Source organism: Camelina sativa, chromosome 2 (assembly GCF_030686135.1).
Source record: "Camelina sativa cultivar CO46 ecotype springtype chromosome 2, ASM3068613v1".
In the NCBI taxonomy this organism is placed as follows: Eukaryota; Viridiplantae; Streptophyta; class Magnoliopsida; order Brassicales; family Brassicaceae; genus Camelina; species Camelina sativa.
The window spans coordinates 4436240-4460677 of NC_141881.1; the positions used below are offsets into that span (position 1 = coordinate 4436240).

Sequence of the window (24438 nt, forward strand, 5' to 3'; positions counted from 1 at the left end):
AGAGGTCCGGAGTGATCACCCGTAAAGCCACTCGCAGGGTGCATCGAATATGGCATCGGATACGGCTTATGATAGGTTGGTGAGAATTGACCCGTGTACTCACCCGAATGTGTGCTCGATTGGTGCATCGGATAAAGCATCGTGTACCCCATCGGTTCAGGCGTCGGATAGGCATCTGAGTGGCTTCTCCGCGATCTGTCGGGTCTTGTGACATCCTCCTTTGGTTGGGGCTCGTAAGACGATGCTCTGTAAGGCTATGGAGGTGTCAGTCCTCGGATTCCTCCTATTGGTCCGCTTCTCCCCATCCATGTAGGTGCATATGCCGGAGTGGGGGCTGAGGCACAGCTTTCTTTGTCTTGCAGCTCCTTTATCTGACCTCCCATCATCTTCACTGAGCCGGTAAGGTCTTTCACTTTTCTAGCTAGGAACTTGTTCATCCTCTTTAGCCATCTGATCCTCTTGTGAGCTTCCTTCACCCCAACTGGTTGCTTCTGAGAGCAAACATACTCCTCGAAATCGTAATCGACCGAGTTGTCTCCCTGTCTTTGCCCAGTCGGCTCTCTCTCTCTTCTGCCTCGGACTCCTCCTCCGGATTGTACAGCTCCTCCAAAGGTGGTGCGAAGTCTATGTTGTCCCCTAGCCGGACCTTGGTGCACACTACATTGGTTTCCTTTCTCTACTCATCAGTTCGAGCCTTCTTCTTCTCCTTCGGTTTCTGTTGATACTCCTATCACGTTGGACGATGATTGTTTTGCACTTGATACGCCGAATGTGTCCTCATCAGATTCACCGTTAGTACCACTTGTCGTGGTTCCTGATTCCCCTGCTCCTACACCCACGATCCCGACTGCAACCCCTGTTCTTGAGACGTCCGACTCTGTTTTACAGACCAGTGATGATACGCATAGCCCCGATTCATCATTTTTATCATCCACGGATGAAGACACCCCTCCCGTTGCTACTGATCCTCCGATGGGTAAGGGGTGTAGACAGAAGTTTGCCAGTACTCGCTTGCATGATTACGTGACCAACACTACCCATGTTGGGTCAGATAGTGTTTTGTGGACTCTGCATGGTATCCCCTTGCTGATTATGTCGATTGTTCTTAATTTTCGGACCATCATCGAGCGTTCCTTGCTGCTATTACTGATGGTATTATTCCCAAATCGTATGCCGAAGCATTTGAGAATGAACACTGGCGTGAGGCGGTACGTGGTGAGATTGAAGCTTTGGAGGAGAACGGTACGTTTACTGTTGAGACATTACCTAAAGGCAAGAAAGCTTTAGGCTGTAAGTGGGTGTTCACGTTAAAGTACCGTACTGCAGAATAGGTTTCTGATATTAAGCGCCTTAAAACAAACACCGAGTTTCAAAGCATCTTTTGGGCACGTATGTCCCTATCGCAGAATCAGTTGGGGGTTTGCTTCGGTTTGTAGACCATGGTGGACAACCGGAGGGGGCGGCTTCGGTTTAGGCAAAGAAGACGATGTTCAAGGCAAGGAAAATAGTGAGAGATTTTCTAATTAAGAGCCATCTTTCTTACCCTTGAAAGAATATATATATATATATATATGTATATATATATATATATATGTATATATATATATATGTGTGTTGTACTGTTGTTTATGCTTGAGATTGGTGAAGATATTACCTGTACAGAAATATGTTTTTTTTTATTGTCAACGTACAGAAATATGTTTTTAATCCTTTTTGTAAGATGTTGTATAATATTTAGTACATTTTTCTTATTTACTATTTTATTAACCGAAAACTTCAGATGGAAACATAATTTATCTTTTTCTTTTGCTAAGATTTTTTAATAGTTAAATTTGCTTTCATCAACAATATATACTACTTGGATTAAATTAATAAAAACAATATAATTAACCAATCAATTGATCAATTTTATAGTAAAGAAAATGATTTGGCATGATGATTACTATATTATTGCAAGCCTGTCGAAGGCTTGTGATAATAATTTTTCTTGATGAACATAATAATATTTACAAGGGAAAAGTTATTTCTTCATGAACATATATAATAATTCTTATCTCACCATATGATTATAGGAGATTAATATGTGTTTCCATATGAATTCTTAGGTTAATAAAAATGAGTAAAAGTAATATGACCCCGGGCCACGTGAACCACGAAGGTACGGACGGAACTTGAACCAGCGGTAGGGAAAGAACAAACGGCTCGGCTAGGCTGCGGAACGGAAGGAAACGAACAGGAAATGAGATTCGGACACGAACAACACCAAAGGGACGATAGAAACGAATGGATAGAGGTTCACGAAGAGATACTCAACTCGCTAGTCTCTTGAACAGATGAAGGTAGAGGGGGAACGAGGTAGCAACACACGAGGGATGGCCTTCCTTGTGATACAACTGGACTAGAAGATTACGAATCCGGTTCGTGAAACTTCTAGTGTTTTGTTTCAATCGCTGAAAACGAGAGATAAAGAACACTTTGATTTTTATTACCAGTCTAACATTTACATGATGGAGTCTAGGCCCTTTAAATAGGCTGGCCTTTACAAGAGAACTCTAAACCCTAAACATGTGGATCAAAACAAAACGCAGCATCCATGAAATAGTTTTAAAAGACAACAGTCATAAGCGAAAATAAACGAAGGATAGGATGGCCACGTGGCCAAAAGTGGTCCACGGCCATGGCCATGCATTAGGGATCATAGCCTCGTTAAAACCTCATTTGGTAAACCCATTGGGACAAACCCAAAGTAAGAAAAAGAGTATTATTACCCTAACGACTTGGAGGTCTTCACCCTTGTGTAATGGTGAAGATCGAGAGAAGAACCTCGGTTGGCTGTCCGGCGGGCTGAACGGGTCCGTGGCCGAACGCTTCTTGTTCTTGGACAAATGCTTGGATAAAGATGAGACACTTCTTTCTTGCGGTCCTAGCTGCTGTACGGCTCCTTGTTGTAGCTCCGGGTGTTAAATTCGGTGCTTGGGTCGATGGCCGTCTCGGTTCGGTCGCGGCAGTGTCCACGGTTCCATGTGCAGTCTTGTACTCATACTGGCCGTCGTCCCGGGTTCCATCAAAAAGTGTAGTAAATATTTTTTAATTTAATAACGAAAGGTATAAAAGAACATAGTTCTGTAGGACTCTACATACAGATCGCTAATAATTTGCATAAAATATATGAAAACGAAGTTGAACTTTTGCTGTATAATTTTCTTTCTGAAAGTTGACCCGATATATTTGGTATGTGCAAATATGTGACTCATATAACTCATATAACTCTTGTTCGTTTGAGGTTTAACCAAATATTGGGTTCCGCCGATCTTATTGTGAGGCCTCACTTTTATTAAATCAAAGATACCAAGTTTTAGACTTGCTAGTTCCAATAAACACTGTAAAACCATGCATGGATTTTTTATGCAGAATTAATCAATCCAAATGTCAACAAAACCGTCAATGAGCTTTAAGCGCTGTTCAAAGACAAACCCCAGCTCTAGTTTAGCCAACCCTCAACGAGGATGCAGCAGGGCTTGACCGGAGGAGCACCTAATCTCACATTTAACTAGTTTTGCGCGTTAACGCAAAAAGCAAGCTTTAAAGCATCTTTTGGGCATGTCTCGATGGCAGGAGCGCCTGGTGTTGGCTGTGGTTTGTAAGAAGAAGATGGTGGACAACGGGAGGGGGCAGCTTCCGTTAGGGAAACGAAGAGGATGTTGAAGGCAAGGAAAATGGTGAGAGAGTTTCTAAGAGCCATCTTCCATAGCGTTAATAAAATATGCGAGACGGGTGAAGATATTGAGAGTTTATTGGTCAATATTAATAGGATAAGTATGTACCGACCATGTGCCTAGCCCCTAGGGTAGTTTAGATTGAAGTAAAGCGTTTGGAACACAATATCAAGCGAACAGTGTAAGAAGTGAATTTATTAATCAAATTCTAAAGGCACAGTAACAAAGAAGAGATGGAGGAAGAATAAAGCAAAGGAGTACAAACTTGCCGATTACACCTTATCCATTATTGCATGAGAAATTACGTTCATTTTAAACAATCCAAGTCAAATACAAAAAAAAAATCACCTTAAAATAAAACAAGAAGATAAGATAATAGGTTCAGAATTCATAAACTGTATTCATTCATTTTATACGTATGCTTATAAGTATTCAACTTAGGCGCAATGGAAGTTCGTTGGAGCTTTTCTACCGCAAATATTGAGTAGTACGCTGAGATCAATGGGAAGGTTAATGTTGATTTCAAGAATGTTAACCTTGAGCAAAGTGCAGAGGCAGACTGCAGCCTCAAGGTCAGCCAAGCCTTGGATGAGAGAGCAGCATGGCTTTACAGGTGGGTTTCCCAATGTTAAGTCCACTAGCTTGAGCACATTGGCGCAAACACCGAGCTGTAGAGAATCCCGAGGGCAAGACCCTGTGCTTGGGGTGGTCGCAGTGGTGTAAGTGAAAAAGAGGAGGTTGAGGGAAATGAAGAGTGCAAGGTATGTTCTTGGAGCCATTTGTTTGTTGGTGTTGAAAAAGCTCAAGAAGTAGTAGTGAGTTTAAGTTTGTTTGAGATTGGTGGAGAGAAATGCTAAGTATTAAGTGGGTATTTATAGGGTTTTCATAAGGAGAGAAATTTGAAAGTATAATTGATAATTTGTCTTTAATATTAGTTGACTAATAGTTTAACAGATATGATTTCATTATTATATAGCACTTAATTGTCATCATTGTACAAAATAGCTGGTAATCTCCAAGAGTATATGGTTCTAGTTACAGTTAACAACTTAGTTGGTGGTAAGAATTTATATATCCTTTTTTTTTGTTCAAATGCATCTTCCATAAACTTCAAGATGCGCCAGATCAAACAATCAATTAAGTTCCTTGATCTTTTGATGCGCAATAAGATATCCTCTGTTCAGCTTCTCAACCCACTTAAACTTCAAGATGGCTTACAGATTTGGTTCGGTTCAAGGGGCTAACACTCTAGTTTCTTCTTTCAGAAAATATTGATTTAATGATACATTTATTGTAAAAAGGTTTTTTTGTTGAATAAAATTTTACATTCATTCAAAAAAAAACATCTTTCATAACTGAATTAAACGGGTTTGGTACAATGTTTATAAGAGACAGCTTAGCAATCCCATCAGCTTCCCTATTGAAGTTACGAGGGATAAAGGAGAAACAAATTTTCTGAAAAAAAAAGAAGATAGAGTGGGGATATCATAATGAATTTCATGGAGTTCCTTTAGTGGATTCTCCGAATTTAAGATTTCGATGACTTGTTTAGAATCAGAAGCAATGTGGAGGTTAGTGAAACTAATTGGTGGTAAGAATTTACGTATCCATAAAAGAAATTTGGTGGTTGAAGTCAATCCTCTAAACTAATTAACAATACAACTCCCAAATTTACGAATTATATCAATATGTACATGCCTTCACGATATTATTCAAAATAAATATATTAATTTTTTTTAGAAATTAATTGTCCAAATCCTCATAAATTGTGTATGACCTTTGTATATATCGGACCCATATGGTAAGACCCCGACCCTAAAAACCCGTACACGGATGTACCGGCTGATATAAAAAATTTCTTAGGGCCTATGAATTTCTACTTGTTCGTTCGACCAGACTTAGCAGCAATAATGTATATCAGGTAATATAACTTAAAAATACTCATTAGTTAATTCCGAGGTTCAATTATCCTTAGCAAATAATCTTATCCCATGCATGGTAACAATACAATCCTTAAAAGATAACGTCATAAATTAAACTACCCAAAGCCACCATCCTCTTCCTCCCTTGCCTCCGTCACACGAGCTGGTCAGCCACTATAATCCTGACCATCGGACCTTTTCTTTCCTGCGTCCATTAAAAGGAGGCGTAAGAAAACAATGTTTGCTTAGTGGAGCGGTCATCCCGTCACACTAGGCTCAGTTCAACGATCTCAAACTAATACAGGGTAAATTTTAATCAAGTCACGCAAGTCAAACAATTCACATCGGATAGTCGCCTAAGTCATTTAGACCAACCACCATTCATATTGCAATAGAACACATTAACCATCAACCAAGACAAGCAATTAACGAGATTAAATAAACCGCAGGTCAAGAAAATCAACCATGGAACTCGGCCACAGTCTCGCACTCATCTTTGGTATCGACCTAAGGTATTGAACTCTCGGTTCCTATGCCCAAATCTGATCCCCACTTCTATACGGACAGATCAACACCGTTAATATCCGATGTATAACCCATAACCATCGACGAATCAAGGTGGAAGGATACTTATTGTTCTTTTCTCGACTTAGACTTAGGATCTCTCTGTTTAAGCTTCGATGGAAACTCTTTCTTTCTCTCGCGGCAGCTCTCGGATGTGTTATGCGAAACTAGAGAATCTCTAAGGGTTCCATCCCTTATATAGGGTCGACTAAACCGCCCTAAGTTGCCTTAGATCGATAAGCCTTATCATTCCCTAGCTTCCCTTATTTCTTGCATCTATCCTTATCCGATCACCTTACCTTTTTCTGCGAGTTTTCATTTCTCTCGGGTTTCCTTTCCCGTGAGTCGGCTTAAATCTTCGCAAGATTATCGAGTCCCTGAGCCACCTATCGGCCCATAGTCTAATCGATCCATCCTCGTCCATTGGCTTGATCCATCATTCACCGATACAATCATTTCCGGATAGCCTACTTCACTATCACTACCACCTCACTATCACTATCACTATCACTAGGACTTTCATTCCTAATGCTACTCGGACTGTCTCTCGGACTAAGTACTGAAACCTCTCTTCTCTTTATTCAGCAACTTACAGGCCTGTATCGTCTGAACCGAAGATCCCCTTTCTTCAATTCAAACGTATGTTCGCTACTTCAGTAGTCTCGAACTCTCCATTTCCATCCAATCTCCTTAACCTATCGAGTTCTATCGTCGGATTCTACCATCACTGATTTCCGCATTCCTTTGGCATTTCTCTATACTAAGTATCGGCATTTCTCGATACCAAGTATCGGCATTCATCAGCATTCCTCGATACCAAGTATCGGCATCCATCGGCATTCCTTGATACCAAGTATCATCAATTCTTGGTACCGTTTCTCGACATCTCTTGATACTGATTTTCGGTAACTCTCGATACTGATTCTCGGTAACTCTCGATACTGTCTCTCGACAATTCTCGACACTGTCTCTACCGAGGATCCGGGTCGTTACACATACCCTCTTCACTACCCAAATTAAGTGACTTATTGAAAAAACTTTATTGTTTTGAAGCATAATCAAATCCCATACTTTATCACCATGATTGAAGTACCCTTTTTGTTACAGGAAGATCTTTTTGTTTCTTTCAAAACATGTGGTTATCTATTATTTCAAAACATGTGCAATTTCTAATTAGAATACATACACACTTCTACAGTTCTACTATTACAATTATTGATTTATTTATTTCTTTTTGTAAACCAACAATTAATGAGAAAAGAACTTCAAAGTTGGTAGCGCAAACCGGGAAAAAGAGTTTATAAAATAAGTTGCAGCTAAAAACGACCTGAAATACCGAACAAGACAATCTGTTTTCAAATTTGACGAGCGAAGGATTTTAGACAGAAAATATAAAGGAAATGACTCCCGAAGCACGGTGAAATCATCTTATAGGTTACTGTTTTCTATTTAAGAGGTTCTATGCCAAATTTGTATCCCCTCTTTATTGATTAGGAAGTACATAATAAAAATAACCTTTATAAGGGTGTATATTTATATTCAAATGCCATTACAAATATATGTTTCAAAAAACAAATTAATAATAGCCACTAAGGCTAAAAATATCAAAAACTAATTGACATAATTAAATTAAATTATAAAAATGAAATTATATTATTAATTTGTAAAAAATGACTCGTATCAGTTACTCGATTGTGACCTTGTAGAGTGTACTTATATTAGTACGTTAGAAAAGAACAATTATTCATATCGTTATTAGTATAGCACCAAGTAATAAGCAAATATATTACCCATTAAAGGAGTACGTTATAAGTGGGGGCATTCTCAAAAATACCCCTTTTTTCATACCTCTTTTTAAAAATATCCCTTCATGTTGATCATTTTTAAAACTACCCCTCTTTATATACAAAATGACCAAATTATCCTTTTTTGAGTGACAGCAAGAATGTACAGTCATCAAAATCAAAAATATTTTCCCGCCAAAAAAAATTTCCCGCCAAAATTTTTTTTCCCGCCAAAATCGAAAGTTTTTCCCGAAAACATAATTTTTTTCCCGCCAAAAAATATTTTCCTGCCAAAATTGAAAATTTTTCCCGCCAAAAATATTGAAATTTATACCTTTTAAAAACATTATAAATGCTTTTAAAAACGTTTACAAGGTTTTTAAACATATTGTAAATGCTATTAAAAACCTTGTAAATGCTTTTAAAAAGCTTTTAAAAGCGTTTACAAGGTGTTTAAAAACCTTTTAAAAATCTTTTTAAAAACCATAGGAAAACCTTTTAAAATCCTTTTAAAAACCTTTTAAAACCTTTTAAAAACTTTGTAAAAATCTTGTAAAAACGTTTACAAGTTGTTTAAAAAACCTTTTAAAACTCTTTAAAAAATCTTGTAAAAGCCTTTACAATGTGTTTATAAGGTTTTTATAAAAACCTTATAAAACTTTTTAAAAACCTTGTAAAAATTTTTTGGCGGGAAAAATTTTGGCGGGAAAATTTTTTTGTCGAAAATTTGTATCAAAATTTTTTTGAAAAAAATTTTTTTGGCGGGAAAATTTTTCGAAAATTTTTTGGCGGGAAAATATGTCGGAAATTTTTTGGCGGGGAAATTTTGTTTTTCTTTTTATTGAATAAAATAATTTTCATCTAAGGGTAAAATGGCCATTAAAAATTAAAAGAGGGCAAAAATAAAAATGGCCAGAAAAGAGGGTATTTTTGAAAAGGGATATATCAAAAGGGGTATTTTTAACAAATTTTCTTGTAAGTGAGTATATGTATCTAAGGTTTTTTTTTTCATAGCTAGAAATTTTGAACCCATTAAACGTTAGTTTCTTTAAAAGAGACAAATTAAAGTCAGACTAAAACGGCCAATGATTGTTCTTTATTTCTGAAGCATTATTTCGGAAGCATCATTTAGTCTACTCATAATCTCAAACAAAGACAAAGTTTATGACTTCATTTTCATGTGATAATTGTTTAGTAAATCTCAAATGGTTAGACTTATTACTTATCACATCATTCCGTATAACAGGGGTTACAAGATGGACAGATAGACTAGCTTGGATTTTAAATATATATTTATATATCTCAATCGTATAATTTCAATGTCAGACTTTCCCCCATTTTATTAGGTTTAACACAATAATGAGGTGATAGCTCATAAAATTTTATAGTGTGGAAAAAATTAAACCCCGATTCGAGTAACTTAGAATTTAGGAATACTTATGCGGCCAATCTCCTCCAATCCAATATGAATAATACAGTATATATTAAAAATTTGTTAAAGTAGATCCAAATATAATCTATATTAAGATGTTATAACGACAAAATCATCGTTGTTATTTCTCTTTCGGATTAAATGTTTCTATTATCTAATACTGAATGAGATATATATATATATATTTTCGAGAGCATACTACTTTTATCCTTTTCCTGAATAAATAACATAGTATCGTGTACAAGTGGTATTTATTTTATTATCGGGTCGAACATGCCAAAATATAGTTCACGGGAACTAGCTGTAGAACAGATCGAGAATTTAGTTATTCCTTCGGACTAGTAACAATATGATAATCATCATACCAAATCATTCTGGCATTCATAATATTGATCAACTATATTCTTTTTTAATAATAAAATTTCTCTTTAATTAATTATCTACATAGTATTTCTAAAAAGAAGTGAAAAGTGAAAGAAGTTATATATATAGTTCAAATAGTTTAAACCAAGTATTATATTGTGGTGATCATCGTATTTTACGTTGATTAAGGCAAAGTTAGTTCTTAAAAAATTTCTAGCAAAAAAAAAAATATTAATATTTGTTTCCATCTGAATTTTTCGATTAATAGGAAATAAGTAAGAAGTGTAGTAAATATTGTAGAATATCGTACAAAAATGATAAAAAAATAACATATTTCTGAACGGTTACATACATAATAATGGCATAAATGATAAATCAATGCTCAAAAACAATCAACAAGTGAAAACGAAGTTGAGCAAGTTGAGCGTTTTGTGTATTATCTTTTTGAAAGTTGACCTTTTTGTTTATGGGATGTGCATATATTTGATTCACATAACCAATACTATACCAAATAAACATGGTTCACACTTCATAATATTCGTTAACAAATCATAACCCAAACTCGCTATACTTGTGTTCAAAATATACAAATATATCGGTGCCTTTTTTGATTCTCTGGGTCAGATTCAGAATTTTAAAAAGAAAGAATATAATTTTAGACTGGGACAAAATTATAAAATGAGTAATAGAAAAAGAAAAAAATCAGCAAATTAATCCAGTCCAAGATTAAAAATAAAGAAAAAGATTCAAAACTCTTAGAAGAAAATTTGAATCAAAGATAAATTAAGAAACAAAAATGGACGTTTTACTAATTCTTGTTTAGATTGAGACGAGACCTAACGGAGTGTATTCAAACTAGTATTTTAAGTGATTTGAGTTTTTCTGAATTTTTTTTTATGATTTTGATGATTTTAAGGAAGTTGATATGATTTATTATAAAAAATTTTCAAATCCACCTAAAACCATGAGATTTTGATATATATATATATATTTTTAACTAAATAAATTCTTTTAAATTCTTTTAAAATCATCAAAATCACATCCACAAACGGTTTTCAATAACAATATAATTAGGTAGATTTCATTAGTTTTTTTAAATCATTAGTTCAATAACATTGGATTTCATTAGATTTTTTAAAATCTATGAGTGAATAACATATGATTTGTAGATTTTTCACGAATCACTTAAAATATTAGTTTGAATACTCTCCAGGACATAAATATTCAATTTACTCACTATTAATTAGTGTGAATTTTTTCACAACATAAAATGGATCCTACCGAACTATAACAAAATTTATGTTATAGTACAATGCAGTCGAGATAAATAGTTAGAAGAGTCATTTGTGTTGAAAATCTCACATCCATAATCAAATGACTTCTAAAATATTATATCAAAGGAATTGATCAATTTACTTTATTTTTCTATATAATTATTCAATTTACTCATTACAAATTAATTTTGATTATGAATATTTTTTTTTTAAACGCGATTATGAATATTAACAAACCTAATAATCTGTATAAATATAACAGCCATAATACGAACTTGCTACAGCTATACATAGTTCACATATAAAACATTAATATTCTAAACTAAACTTACTCTTGGGTTTAGTCCGTCGATCTTATTGTGAGGCATGACGTTTGATTTTTGTAAACAATTTCTATTAACCAAGTTTTGGAGTTCAGAGTTCGTAGCTTGTTCTATAATATAGTCTATAACCTTTTTCACTATTCTATAACCCCTGTTGCTAGTTGCTATAAACAGTGTACCATGCATAGCTTTTTGATGAAGAAATTGATCAATCCAAATGTCAACCTCAACCAGTCAATAAGGCTGCAACACGGCGTAAGCGGAGAAACACATAATGCCACATTCAACAAGTTAAGTGCGTTAACGTAAACACCGAGCGTCCAAAGAATCTTTTGGGCATGTCTCGATGGCGGAAGCGCTTGAGATTGGCTATTTGGTTTGTAAGAAGACGATGGTGGACGATGGGAGGGGGCGGCTTTCGTTAGGGAAAAGAAGACGATGGTGAACGATGTTGAAGGCAAGGTAAAATGGCAAGAGAGTTTCTAAAGAGCCATTTTTCTTAGCCTTGAAATTATATTTGTAGAATTAGGTATTGATCTGACATGATCTTATTGATTTAGGTGACAACTTTATTTATACATGTTAGGGTTTACACAAACTGTCATTGGCATAAATTACACGCTAAAAGCCCAACATACTAAACCCATCATATAACCCTAATACTTCTCCTCACGTTGGTGAGAAGGTCTTGAACACCCAACTTGACTTGATCTTATTGATTTAGGTGACAACTTTATTTATGCATATGTATCTAGGGTTTACACAAACCGTCAATTGACATAAATAACACGCTAAAGGCCCAACATACTAAACCCATCATATAACCCTAATAATATTGGAGTGTTGTTTATGCTTGAGATTGATGAAGAAGATATTGAGAGTGTATTGGTCAGTATTAATATGATAAGTGGGCTGGTTTGAGTAAGTAAGTAAATCAGTAATAAGACTGTATTACAGTAGTTCTACTAATTAAATACAACTTAGGGTTATAATAATTAACAAGGATATATGTATGTAAATACCAAAATGATCAAGAATATGTATGCATGTGTGCCGACCATGTGGTTAGCCCTAGCGCCTAGGATATTTTTAGCTGGCGATCTGAAGTAAAGCATTTGGAACGCAATGTCAAGTATATAGTTTCCAATAGGGATTTTTAATTTGTTATTTTAAAATTAAATTATTAATCATATTCGAAAGACACAGTTACAAAGAAGAGATATAGGAACAGTGAAGAAAAGGAGTACAAACTTTCCGATTACACACGTAAACCCGTTATCCATTATTGCATGAGAACGTACGTTCATTTTAAACAATACAAAAAAATACAAAAAGATTAAAAAAAAAAAATCACCGTACATAAAACAAAAGATAAGACAATAGGTTCCACAATTCATAAAGTGTATGATTCATTTATTTTATAGGTACGTTATAAGTATTTAAACTTACGCGCACTGGAAATTCGTTGGAGCTTTTCTACCGCAAACATTGAGGAGTATGCTGAGATCGATGGGAAGGTTAATGTTGATTCCAAGAATGTTAACCTTGAGCAAAGTGCAGAGGCAGACTGCAGCCTCAAGGTCAGCCAAACCTTGGATGAGAGAGCAGCATGGCTTTACAGGTGGGTTTCCCAATGTTAGGTCCACTAGCTTGAGCACATTGGCGCAAACACCGAGCTGTAGGGAATCTCTAGGACAAGTCCCTGAGCTTGGGGTGGTTGGCGTAGTTGGGGTGGTTGGCGTAGTTGGGGTGGGGAGGCACTTGGAACATGTTGCAGAGGTGTAAGTGAAAAAGAGGAGATTGAGAGAAAGGAAGAGTGCAAGGGAGGTTCTTGGAGCCATTTGTTTGTGGAGTTAAAAAGGCTCAAGAAGTCGTAGTGCGTTTAAGTTTCTTCGAGATTGGTGGAGAAAAATGTAAATGTTTAGTGGGTATTTATAGGCTTTTTCATTAGATGTGAAGGTTTAATTGATAATTTGTCTTTATTAGGAAATTAATGACTATTTATTTTATAGGTTTGATTTGATTATTAAAGAACACTTAATTGTCATCATTGTTCAAATTAGTTGGTAATCTCTATGGGTATTCACGGTTCTAATTTTAATTAGCAACTTAGTTGGTGGTAAGAAATTATATATCCATAAAAAAAATTCGGTGGTTGATGTCGATCCTCTAAACTAATTAACTAGGCAACTCCCAAATAATTACGAATTATATCAATATATGTACGAGCCTTCACGATTATCAAAAGTATTAATAAATCTATCAATTTTGTTTTAGAAATTAATTGTGCAAAGTCTCATAAACTGGATATCACCCTTGTAATCTAATACTATATCCGAATATACGTGCCCTCTTTGATAACGAAATTATACGACTTGTTGAAAAAACTTTATTCTTTTGAAGCATAATCAAATCCCAAACTTATCATCTTGCTTGAACTACCTTATACATATTACATGTGGTTGTTTACTATTTCAAAACATGTGCATTTTTCCAATTAGAATACATACACATTTTTATTATTATTGTTAATACTAAATATATATATATATATATATATGACCGTGGACATCCTAAAAACATTTTAGGCTCAAAGACTAATCCTACAAAGTTTTGCATTCTGATACACATTCAGAAATATTCCAAATTTAAACCACGGCCAGATGGCCAAGGTGACTCGAACCCAAGAACCATGGCGACTTGATTCTTCTTCTTTTTTTTTACCCAGAAGTTTTTTTTATCGTTTTAATTTATTATGTAATGTAAATTATGAGAATTGTTACTTACTACTGATAATTTTCTCTGACTCTATTAGATTCACCACATATTACACTTATTTCTTTGATAGACGATGTTTTTTTTCTCCTCTATGCGTAGAATCACGGCATATGGCTCTAATTGTGCTTTATTGGAGATTTCATGTAAACTTGTCTCTTAAATCAACAGACTAATTAATAAATCGCATTATATGGGTGTCAAACCCGAGAATTCTTGATATAAAAGCATTAATCAACCCTTGGTCCCATTATATGGGTGTCAAACCCGAGAATTCTTGATATAAAAGCATTAATCAACCCTTGGTCCAAGGGAACTTCCACTAACCAAGAGGTTATGTGCCAAACTTCCATACATCCTTTTTACTTATTTTATACTCTTTCCGTTCTAATTTAGTTGTCTAGGATTTAATTTTTGTTTCATATTAGTTGTCGTTTTAGATTTTCAATGCAGATGTTTGATGAATATTCCAATCTTATCCCTGCTGCTTTAAAGTTTCAACCAATGAAAAAATTATAAAATATATTAATGAAGGGCAAAACATAAAATTTAATAGTTTCCTTAATTTGTGTGCAAAAACCTTAAACGACAGTTAAACTAGAACGGAGGGAGTATATTATGTTTGTAAAGAACAATATTCAGAGCTATTAGTAATTTAGTATAGCACCAAGTTATAAAAAATGTATCTAGTTTTCTTTTTCATAACTAGAAAACTTGAACATATTAAACGTTCGTTTCTATTATTAATAAAGTCGTAAATTAAATTAAGACAACTATTTGTGTGAGTTTTTTGGCACCCTCAATCAGCCAATATATTCAAGTAAGCACATCTAAAGACTAAAATGGAATGATTGTACTTTATTCCTTCACGCTTGTCCATGTGAACATATCTTATCCTTCAACAAATCCCTTTGTCACGGGCCAGACTTATATAACCATTATTTCTGAACCATCATTTACTCGCTACACATAATCTCACTCGCAGACAAAGTTTATGACGTTCATTTTCATGTGATAATTGTTTTAGTAATCTCAAATGGTTGGACTTACCAAATCATTCCGTATAATAGAGGTTACAGGATGGACAGATGGACTAGTTTGGATTTTTTTTTTTTTTTGGTTTAAAAGAAATATCCCTATCCAATAATTTCAGTGTTAGACTTGTCACAATTTATTATATGGTTTAACAAAAATTTGAAATTCATCTAACATTAAAATTTCTGGATACTATACGACCAATTGCAACTTAAGGTGTTCAAATAGATTCAATATTAAGGTGTTATAAAAACAAAATCGTCGTTGTTATATCTCTTTCGAATAATATGTTTCTATATTGAATGAGATGTACGTGGGATATATACTACTTTTATCCCTTTGCTGAATAAATAACAAGTTTGGTGTATTTTATCATCTTCGATTATTAAATATGGTCGAACATGCCAAAATGTGGTTCACGGGTAGTAGCTGCTGGAGAGATCGAGAATTTAGTTATTCCCTTCAACAGGCTAGTAACAATATGATAATCATCATGCCATATAATTCTTTATAAAATTGATTGGTCGATTATATTCTAATTATCTTATTTTTTATAATGAATTCCTTTTTGATTAACTAGATAGTATTTCTAAAAGACGTGAAAAATGAAAGAAGTTGCTAGTAATAATATTTTGGTGATCATCTTCTTGTTGATTAAGGCGAAGTTAAATTTTACTGAACATAACAATTTTTATGTCACCAGGAGATTGAGTTATGTTTCCATCTGAAATCTTTCAGGTAATATAAAATAAGTAAATGTGTAGTAAATCTTTCTGTAATAATGGCATATAATCAATGATCAAATAGAATAATCAAGTGGAAACGAAGTTGAATATTTTTCTTTTTGAAAGTTGACCCGATATTAATGGGAAGTACAAAGATTTGATTCACATAAACGATCGATAGTAAAATACTATAAATATGATGCTTAGGTTTTCATGCATTTGACTATTTGTTACCAAAAAAACATGAACCGCACTTCATAATATTCGTTCACAAATAATAATCGAAACTCGCCACAACTTAATTAAGTTCACATATACAATGAAAGAAAGTGATGTTGTAGCTAGCTCTCATCGGGTTAGAATCTAAAAATGAAAAAAAAAAAAAGAATTTGAAATTAAGAAAAAATTGATTTTGAAGATCAAAGAAAGAACATAGGATTGATTTGATTTTGGAAATAGGCTCTTTTCTTGTAGCGTGTTCTTTCGAATTCTCGTCTGGTCAGAAATTTAAAATGAAAGAAAATGATTCTTTAATTAGTTCTCAACAGGTCAGAATTCAAAAGAGAGAAAAAGAAAGTGACTTAAATCCAGACTTTGATAAAATTTATTTCACAAATCAAATTAGGTGAGGTTATAAGAGCTAGTAATTATTCTTTTTAATCCTCGACGGGCTAATGAATCAGAATTTGAAATAAACGAAAAGATTAAAAAAAAATAAAGAAGAGAAATTGTGAATTCAAAAATTAAGTGTTTCAAGAATCTAATATTATTGGTTGGGACAAAAATCCTAAAGTTTAATCTATTCATTGTTAATAGGTTTTGAATCGGAAACACATACGTTCTAATATGGTGTTATAGTCCGACATATGCTAACCCAAATCAAACCAAAATAATGATCAATTTTTGACTTATTACGAATAGATTTTGATTTTATGATATTAAATATAGCGCTATATATAGTTCACATATTAATATTTATATTCTTGGTTAAAAAAACCATTTATATTAGTTAAGTACTCTTTTGTAGTTTCGTTTGAGATTTAACCAGCTTTTAGATTTGCCGTGCTTACAGGTAAGAGGAAAGGGCAATTGCCCTAAGCCACCAAAAATTAAAAATTTGTTAGGTCACATTTTTTTTCTATCTAGACTTATGTGTTTAAATTGATAAAATAAATGTGTATGTAAAGTGGGTTTTTTTGGTTTGAGCAGCCCATGACAATATTAATAAATCTAATATATAAGAAAATTTCTACACATGTTTTATACTCTAAATCTAATAACAATAATACTAATGGAAGATAATCTTATTGTATAAAGCTTAGTTTTTTCAGTTAGTAATTCATATAATCGCGACATGTGTCAAGTATATCGAGAATATTCTGACACATGTGAATATTTTAAATTTATAGAAAAATGAAAAAAATCCTAAAAATAAAAAGATTATAATTAATATTTTTGTAAAGTATGTAAAACCAAAAGTAATTTATTATATGACTAAATCTAATAGGAAATTTATCTATTAAATTACTAATTTTAATAGAAAAATATGCAATTAATAAGAAAAATATGTGCAATTAATAAGAAAAATATATGTACTTTAATTGCAATTATTATTTGTTATAAACATATAGTAAAAAGAAATTTATACAGAAAAGTGATTAAAATATACAAATTTCATGTGTTAAAATTAGTAATTAAAATAATATAAGAAAATTATGAGAATCAAAATAAAAGATTAATGTAATTTTCTTAAATTTTTCAATCGATGAATAATTTGATAGCATATTTAATATAATTTTATATAATTACATGGATGATTTAACTTATTTTTCAAATTTTAATATTGAGAATTTGTCGTATACGTGGGATTTAATCTTGTTAAGAATAAAGGAAACTACTCGTGGGTTTAAGAATAGTGATTAGTGAACAATTGATAACCTATTTTTCTCACGATTATTCACCATGTCTGTGTCGTCTACTCAACTCATAAACTTTTTTTGCTTCACCTTTCTTTAGCTATCATATCTATAAAAAGAGAATTGGTTTTAGAGCTTGATTATGTGAGTTTGGTGAATGATTTTTTAGGAGAAAATGATAGAAAAATTGTGGTTTAGAATATTTTTTCTTTCACCGTTATTGTCTTTAAAATATATATTTTTTTTATATTTCTAATAATAAAAGCCACATTTTATTTACCCGCTCTAAGCCACAATTTGCCTTAGTACGGCACTGAGTCCGATGAGGTCATTGTGAGGTCTGTCTTTAAAGGCAATTTCAAGTGTTTATAGTGTTTTGAACGACAGACTTAGCATTTGAAACGGTCGGCATTTTGGTAAATAACTTCTATTAAGCATGTTCTAGAGTTCAGAGTACGTAGCTTATTCTAAATAAGGATATATTACTACAGTTAACTTTCCATTAATTATTTTACCATAATTATCTTTCTATAGCTCATTCCCCGCACATACACTGTAGGTTGGTGAAGTTATTGAGAATTTGTATTAGGAAAAATGTCTAAAAAAACAAGAACTTTCATATTTGAGAAGAAAAAAAATAAGAATTTTCAAAATGTCATTTAAATTCTAAAGTTTTCGTTGACTTTTAAATAAAATAGTTAATTTTTGTTCACTTGACCATTTAAACCATAACATTAAGTTTTTGTTAAAACGATGATGACGAGGGGATTAACTTCCCGTTAAAATTTAATCTACGTTTTACTTAGATATATAGAAGTTGTTTATATACATTTATGAATATGTTGGTGTGGCCTACTGGTAATGTATATGTTACATTTTTATCTGAGTAAACTTTGTGTTCGATACGTAAGTGATGTAGTATTTTTTTTCTTTTTCTTTAGTTTGTTTCTCTAAGCCTAGCCCCAATACAGTGGAGACACAGTTGACCCCAACGCCAATTCCAAGTCGGATTTAGTCTCTTCCGGGGTCACATTGGGCCATATAGGGATCGAACCCTCGTTTCCTTGAACAATCGAAACATAAACATTACCGGTAGGCCACAACAACATTCACAAAAATGTATATTAACAATTTATCTATATATCTAATTAAATCGTAGATTGATATTTAATGGAGATTAAACTCCGTCATTATCGTTTTAACGGAAACTTAATGTCAAGCTTTAAATGGCCGAGTCAACTAAACTTAGTTATTTTATTTAAAAGTCAATAAAATTTTTAAGATTTAAAGGACACTTTGAAAGTTCATGTTTTTTTTGTTTTTGACATTTTTTCCAATTTGTATTAGTCGGTATTTATAGGGTGAGTGGGCAAATGAGTAACAAGACTGTGTTAGACTGAGTACTTAGGGTTATAACTTATAAGTATGATATATGTATGTAAAAGCAAAATGATCAATAATATGTATGTGTACCGACCATGTGGTAATAAGCCCTAGCAGGCGATCTGAAGGAACGAGTTTGCAACGAAGTGTGAAGTATACAGTTTCCAATATTGGGGCTCTTTCATTTGCTATGTTAAAATTTAATTATAATCAGAAGTGAAATTTTTGCCCAAAAAAAAAAAAGTAAGTGAATTTATTAATCGAGTTCGAAAGACACGGTTACAAAGAAGAGATGGAGGAACAATAAAGCAAAGGAGTACATATTTGCCGATAACACAGTCACAGACAAACCGATTATCCATTATTGCATGAGAACGTACGTTTATTTAAAACAGTTCAAGAAAAATACAAAAATAAAAATAATAATCACCTTAAATAAAACAAGAATTTAAGAAAGTAGATTCCAAGACTTCATAAGTATTCAACTTAGGCACACTGGAAGTTCGTTGGAGCTTTTCTACCACAAACATTAAGGAGTACGCTGAGATTGACGGGAAGGTTAATGTTGATTCCAAGAATGTTAACCTTGAGCAAAGTGCAGAGGCAGGCTGCAGCCTCAAGGTCAGCCAAGCCTTGGATGAGGGAGCAGCATGGCTTTACAGGTGGGTTTCCCAATGTTAAGTCAACTAGCTTGAGCACATTGGCGCAAACACCGAGCTGTAGAGAATCTTTAGGACAAGACCCTGTGCTTGGGGTGGTCGCAGAGGTGAGAGTGAAGAAGAGGAGGTTGAGGGAAAGGAAAAGTGCAAGGGAGGTTCTTGGAGCCATTTGTTTGTGGAGGTGAAAAGGCTCAAGAAGTAGTAGTGAGTTTAAGTTTGTTTGAGATTGATGGAGAGAAATGTTAAGCGTTTAGTGGGTATTTATAGTGTTTTCATTAGGAAAGAAATGTGAAGGTTTAATTAATAATCTATATACTTATTTAAGAAACCGTTTAAACAAATAACCCTACTCTATATAAAATATTACACAAAATGCCACTGTATTTTAATACAAAATATAATAACAGAATCTTAATATTAATTTGTTGTAACCTGAAAATGATTATCCAAAAAAATAGTAATTATTAATTTATTAGATTACAAGAAATTATTAATAAAATAATTTCGAAATTATTTAATAAAATAATAATAAAATTATTTCGAAATTATGTAATAAAATTAAACAGATTCTATTTATTGTTTCAAAAATCTTAGGAAATAATAACAAACTATTTAGAAAACTATAAAACTTAAATTTATTTATAAAACTAAGATTAAATATTTACATATCTAAATCATTTAATAATAACAAATATATATTAAAATTAGGATACAACATTGTTTATATTTTTAAAATATATCTATATAATTATTTAAGCTATGTTGTTAAAAATTTAATCAGTTCTGATGTGATATATTACGAAAATGCTATTATATTTTAATTATTCAAATAACTTACAAAAGAAAAGTTTAGATTTGTTTACAAAATAATAAAACTCTATTTATTGTTTCATAAATCTTAAAAAATAATAACAAACTATTTAATTGGCTAGAACTTAATTGTTTATACACAATATTCACTATATAAACAATACTAAGTGTATAATGTTGATAATATACATAACCTAATTGTAATTTTCACCTATAAAATTAATATATAACATGTTATTCCAATAACTTCAATTTGTAAATTTGGTATATTAAGATCTCTAAACACGATCACATCAATTTGTAATACTAAATCACGGGTCAATATATGTTTTGTTGGATTTTTTAGCTTTACCGAATGTATAATTAACGAATTTGATATTGCACCAAACCAAAATAGTAGTACCAACTACGGGTCGAAATCAGAGTATGACCTTAAGTAAATTAAATATATAATTTTATAAAATGTATAAAATTAATATATTTTCTATTATATTATTTTGTAACAAACAAATCCAAAATTACATAAATATTTGCTCACGCTGGTAACATTATTCTACAAAATATTAACGTGTATTTATGAGTCGGGTAATAAAACGGGTAATGAGACGGGTAACGGGATGCTAAAAAATTAAATTAATATCTGATACTCGATCATTATTCACGGATAATATAATTATTATACCCTTCACTCGATCCTAAAGCTGCGGGTACCTTTTTTCGGGACGGATACAAACCGAAAAACGGGTCGAATACGGGTATCGGTAGTAGTTTTCAGGCCTACCTATTAGTAGTTTAATATGAATCAAAACTCACCATATAGTACTATATTATATAACATGTAAATGAATGATACAACATAAACATAATATTAACAAATAACAAAATAAATAAAAAAATTTCCCGCGCTACCAGCGCGGGTTATTATCTAGTTTGTCTTTAATAGTGGATTAGTTGACTAATATCTTTTTATAGATATAGTTTGATTATTAAGGACAACTTACTTGTCATCAACTCATCATTGTTAGCTGGTAATCTCTAAGAGTATATATATCGTTCTAATTTTAATTAACAACTTAGTTGGTGACATGGGCCTTCACGATTATTAAAAGTATAATCAAATATACTGTTTTATTTCAGAAATTAATTGTGCAAAGTCTCACAAATTGGTTATCACCCTTATAACTTTATACTAGGATATATCCCGTGCTTAAAGCACGGGTCAACATTTTAAAAAAAAATTATAATATAATAATAAAAATTATTGTTTTATTTTATTTTTTAAATTTTTTTTATTTGAGATAATATTTAGTTTTAATCATTATGTTAATTTATTAATCTATTTGAATACTATTATTTTAGAATATTATAGTATTTTATTTTTGACGTATTATTACAGTTTTATATTGTTTATTTGTTGTATTTTCATCATATTTTGTGAAATATAAAATAGTAATTTTAATATTATAATTGTGAGTAAATAAAAATTAGTAATTTATCATCTATATAAATTTAATTTTACCAACCCGCCAATGTGGAAATTAAAACACATATTTTCATACATTGAGTAATATATCTTCGTTTAAAAAATTCAAATCACAACATATGCAGAAAAATATGCATTTTATTAATTATAAGTATTATATGAAAGTTCTAAACAATTTGTAAATAAAATAAAATAACAATGATAGGAGAATCATAATTTGAAATCTTAACAAAATCTTCGAATTTAGTTATTAAAAATAATTGTATTGTATACTTGGATATAAAATCTTAGTTTTTAAAATTCAGATTGGTTAATATATATTTTTTAAAAAAATAATTAGTAATTTCGTCCATAATTTATTAGAGAGAGAAAATATTATTTTAGATTTTTTTAGATTTTTTAATATTTGATATGTGAATGTTTTTTATTTTTAATTTAATTATATTTATTTAAATTAGTTAATTAAGCTTAATTAATTTTTTCTAATGGCAATTGAATGTAATTTTTTACACATTTTAAGGTTAGTTTTATATTTGTACTTCTCAATTAATATAGTAGGATTTGTACTTCTCAATTAATATAGTAGGATATCCAAATATCCATACCCAAATGACACGACTTGCTTGAAGTACCTTCTTTTTTATTATTATTATTTTAAAAAAAAAACTTAATTGTTTTGAAGCATAATACTTGTCATCATGTTTCTTTCTTGCTATTTATGAGATAAATTACCATCTAAAGCCTTAATTAGACATATATCATGTGGCTATTTCAAAACATGAGCAATTTTCTAATTAGAATACATAACTACTTATTATTATTATTATTATTATTATTATTATTATTATTATTATTATTATTATTATTATTATTATTATTATTATTATTATTATTATTATTATTATTATTATTATTATTATTTTTATATAATATAGAGGTTTTATGCTGAATTTCCAAACATCCTTTTAGACTAAGGCCAACCTTTAATAATTTACGCGTATATTTTTTTGAATATAATGTTAAATTAGATTCAAAGAAAAAATAACGTTGGTAAAACTAGTGCAGCGTATATTTGATTACAAAAGCTAAAGATTTAGATAGAAAAAAAAAAAAGAAAACCACAAATCACAGCCTAGTACTCAACCATAAGAGCAAGCCCTCGTCGTACCTTTGGTCTCCCATCTGCTGAAGAGCTAAGAATTGATTTCGAATTTGTTGTTCTATGTGCTTTACTAGTTGGCCTGCAATAATTTACGCGTATTAGCTATCACTCTATTTTGTTTTCTTAAATTACATATTTTTATTATTTTTATTTTATTTAGAACGAGAACATGTTAATGATCTAATTCCAAAAGTCATTAGAACTAACAACCTTTAAATTTTTGCATGAGATTTTTACCAGTTGAGCTATACACTCTTGATCACACTTCTATTGCTACCTTAACATTTCTGTTCTTACCTTAATAAAGAACAATTATTCCGAGTGTAATTAGTATAGGACCAAGTTATAATTAAGCAAATATATTACGTACATTGCAAGTGTGTTTTGGGCACCCTCGGCCAATGTACTTAGCACATATAAAGACTAGAATGAAATTATTGTTCTTTAATCCTTCACGCTGTCCATATGAACATATCTTATCCTTCAACAGATTTCTATGTCACGGGGTAGATTTATATCACCATTATTTCCAAAACAACACTTAGTCTACACATAATCTCACACAAAGACAGAGTTTATGACTTCATCTTCATGTGATAATCGTTTAGTAATCTCAAATGGTGGGACGACCTATCAAATCATTACGTATAACAGATAGACTAGTTTGGATTTTTTTTTTTTTTTTGGGTTAAAATATAGAAATATCTCAAATGTATTTTTTCATTGTATAGACTTGCCCCACTTTATGAGATGGTTAAACACAAATTTGAGATAAAAAGGTCAATTTGATAGTTTGGAACAAAAAAAATCCAAACTGTAACACCTTGATTTCAGGAATTATGGTGATGCATGCAGAAAGATTTAAAAAATTGATTTGGTCATCTATATCGCTAAAATATACTTATCTTTTTGGTAAACTATTCCGGAAAAACTCCATAATTAAGCGTACTTGAATTACAACAATTTCAAAATGGGTGACTTTTCAAAAAGTGATTGTCGACACCGTATAAGTGATTCAAAGTTTGTAGGATCGGTAAAGAAGCTTTTAAAACCTTCCAAATGTAGCATACTCACCATCAGATCAGGGTGGATACACGGCCGATAGAAGACGT

At 31.9% G+C, this 24438-nt stretch overlaps 1 protein-coding gene and 2 pseudogenes across 1 annotated transcript; all 3 read right to left on the reverse strand.

Moving 5' to 3' along the window:
• Window positions 1-3884: 3884 nt before the first annotated feature.
• On the reverse strand, window positions 3885-4552 carry LOC104717437 (putative lipid-binding protein AIR1 pseudogene; annotated as a pseudogene).
• Window positions 4553-12531: 7979 nt separating this feature from the next.
• Window positions 12532-13292, reverse strand: LOC104717446 (putative lipid-binding protein AIR1 pseudogene; annotated as a pseudogene).
• A 6158-nt stretch (window positions 13293-19450) lies between these two features.
• Window positions 19451-20100, reverse strand: LOC104717452 (putative lipid-binding protein AIR1B). The gene has a single exon (XM_010435023.2). It carries the CDS (start codon window positions 20038-20040, stop codon window positions 19699-19701), a length of 342 nt encoding a protein of 113 aa, XP_010433325.1. The 5' UTR covers window positions 20041-20100; the 3' UTR covers window positions 19451-19698.
• Between the last annotated feature and the right edge of the window lie 4338 nt (window positions 20101-24438).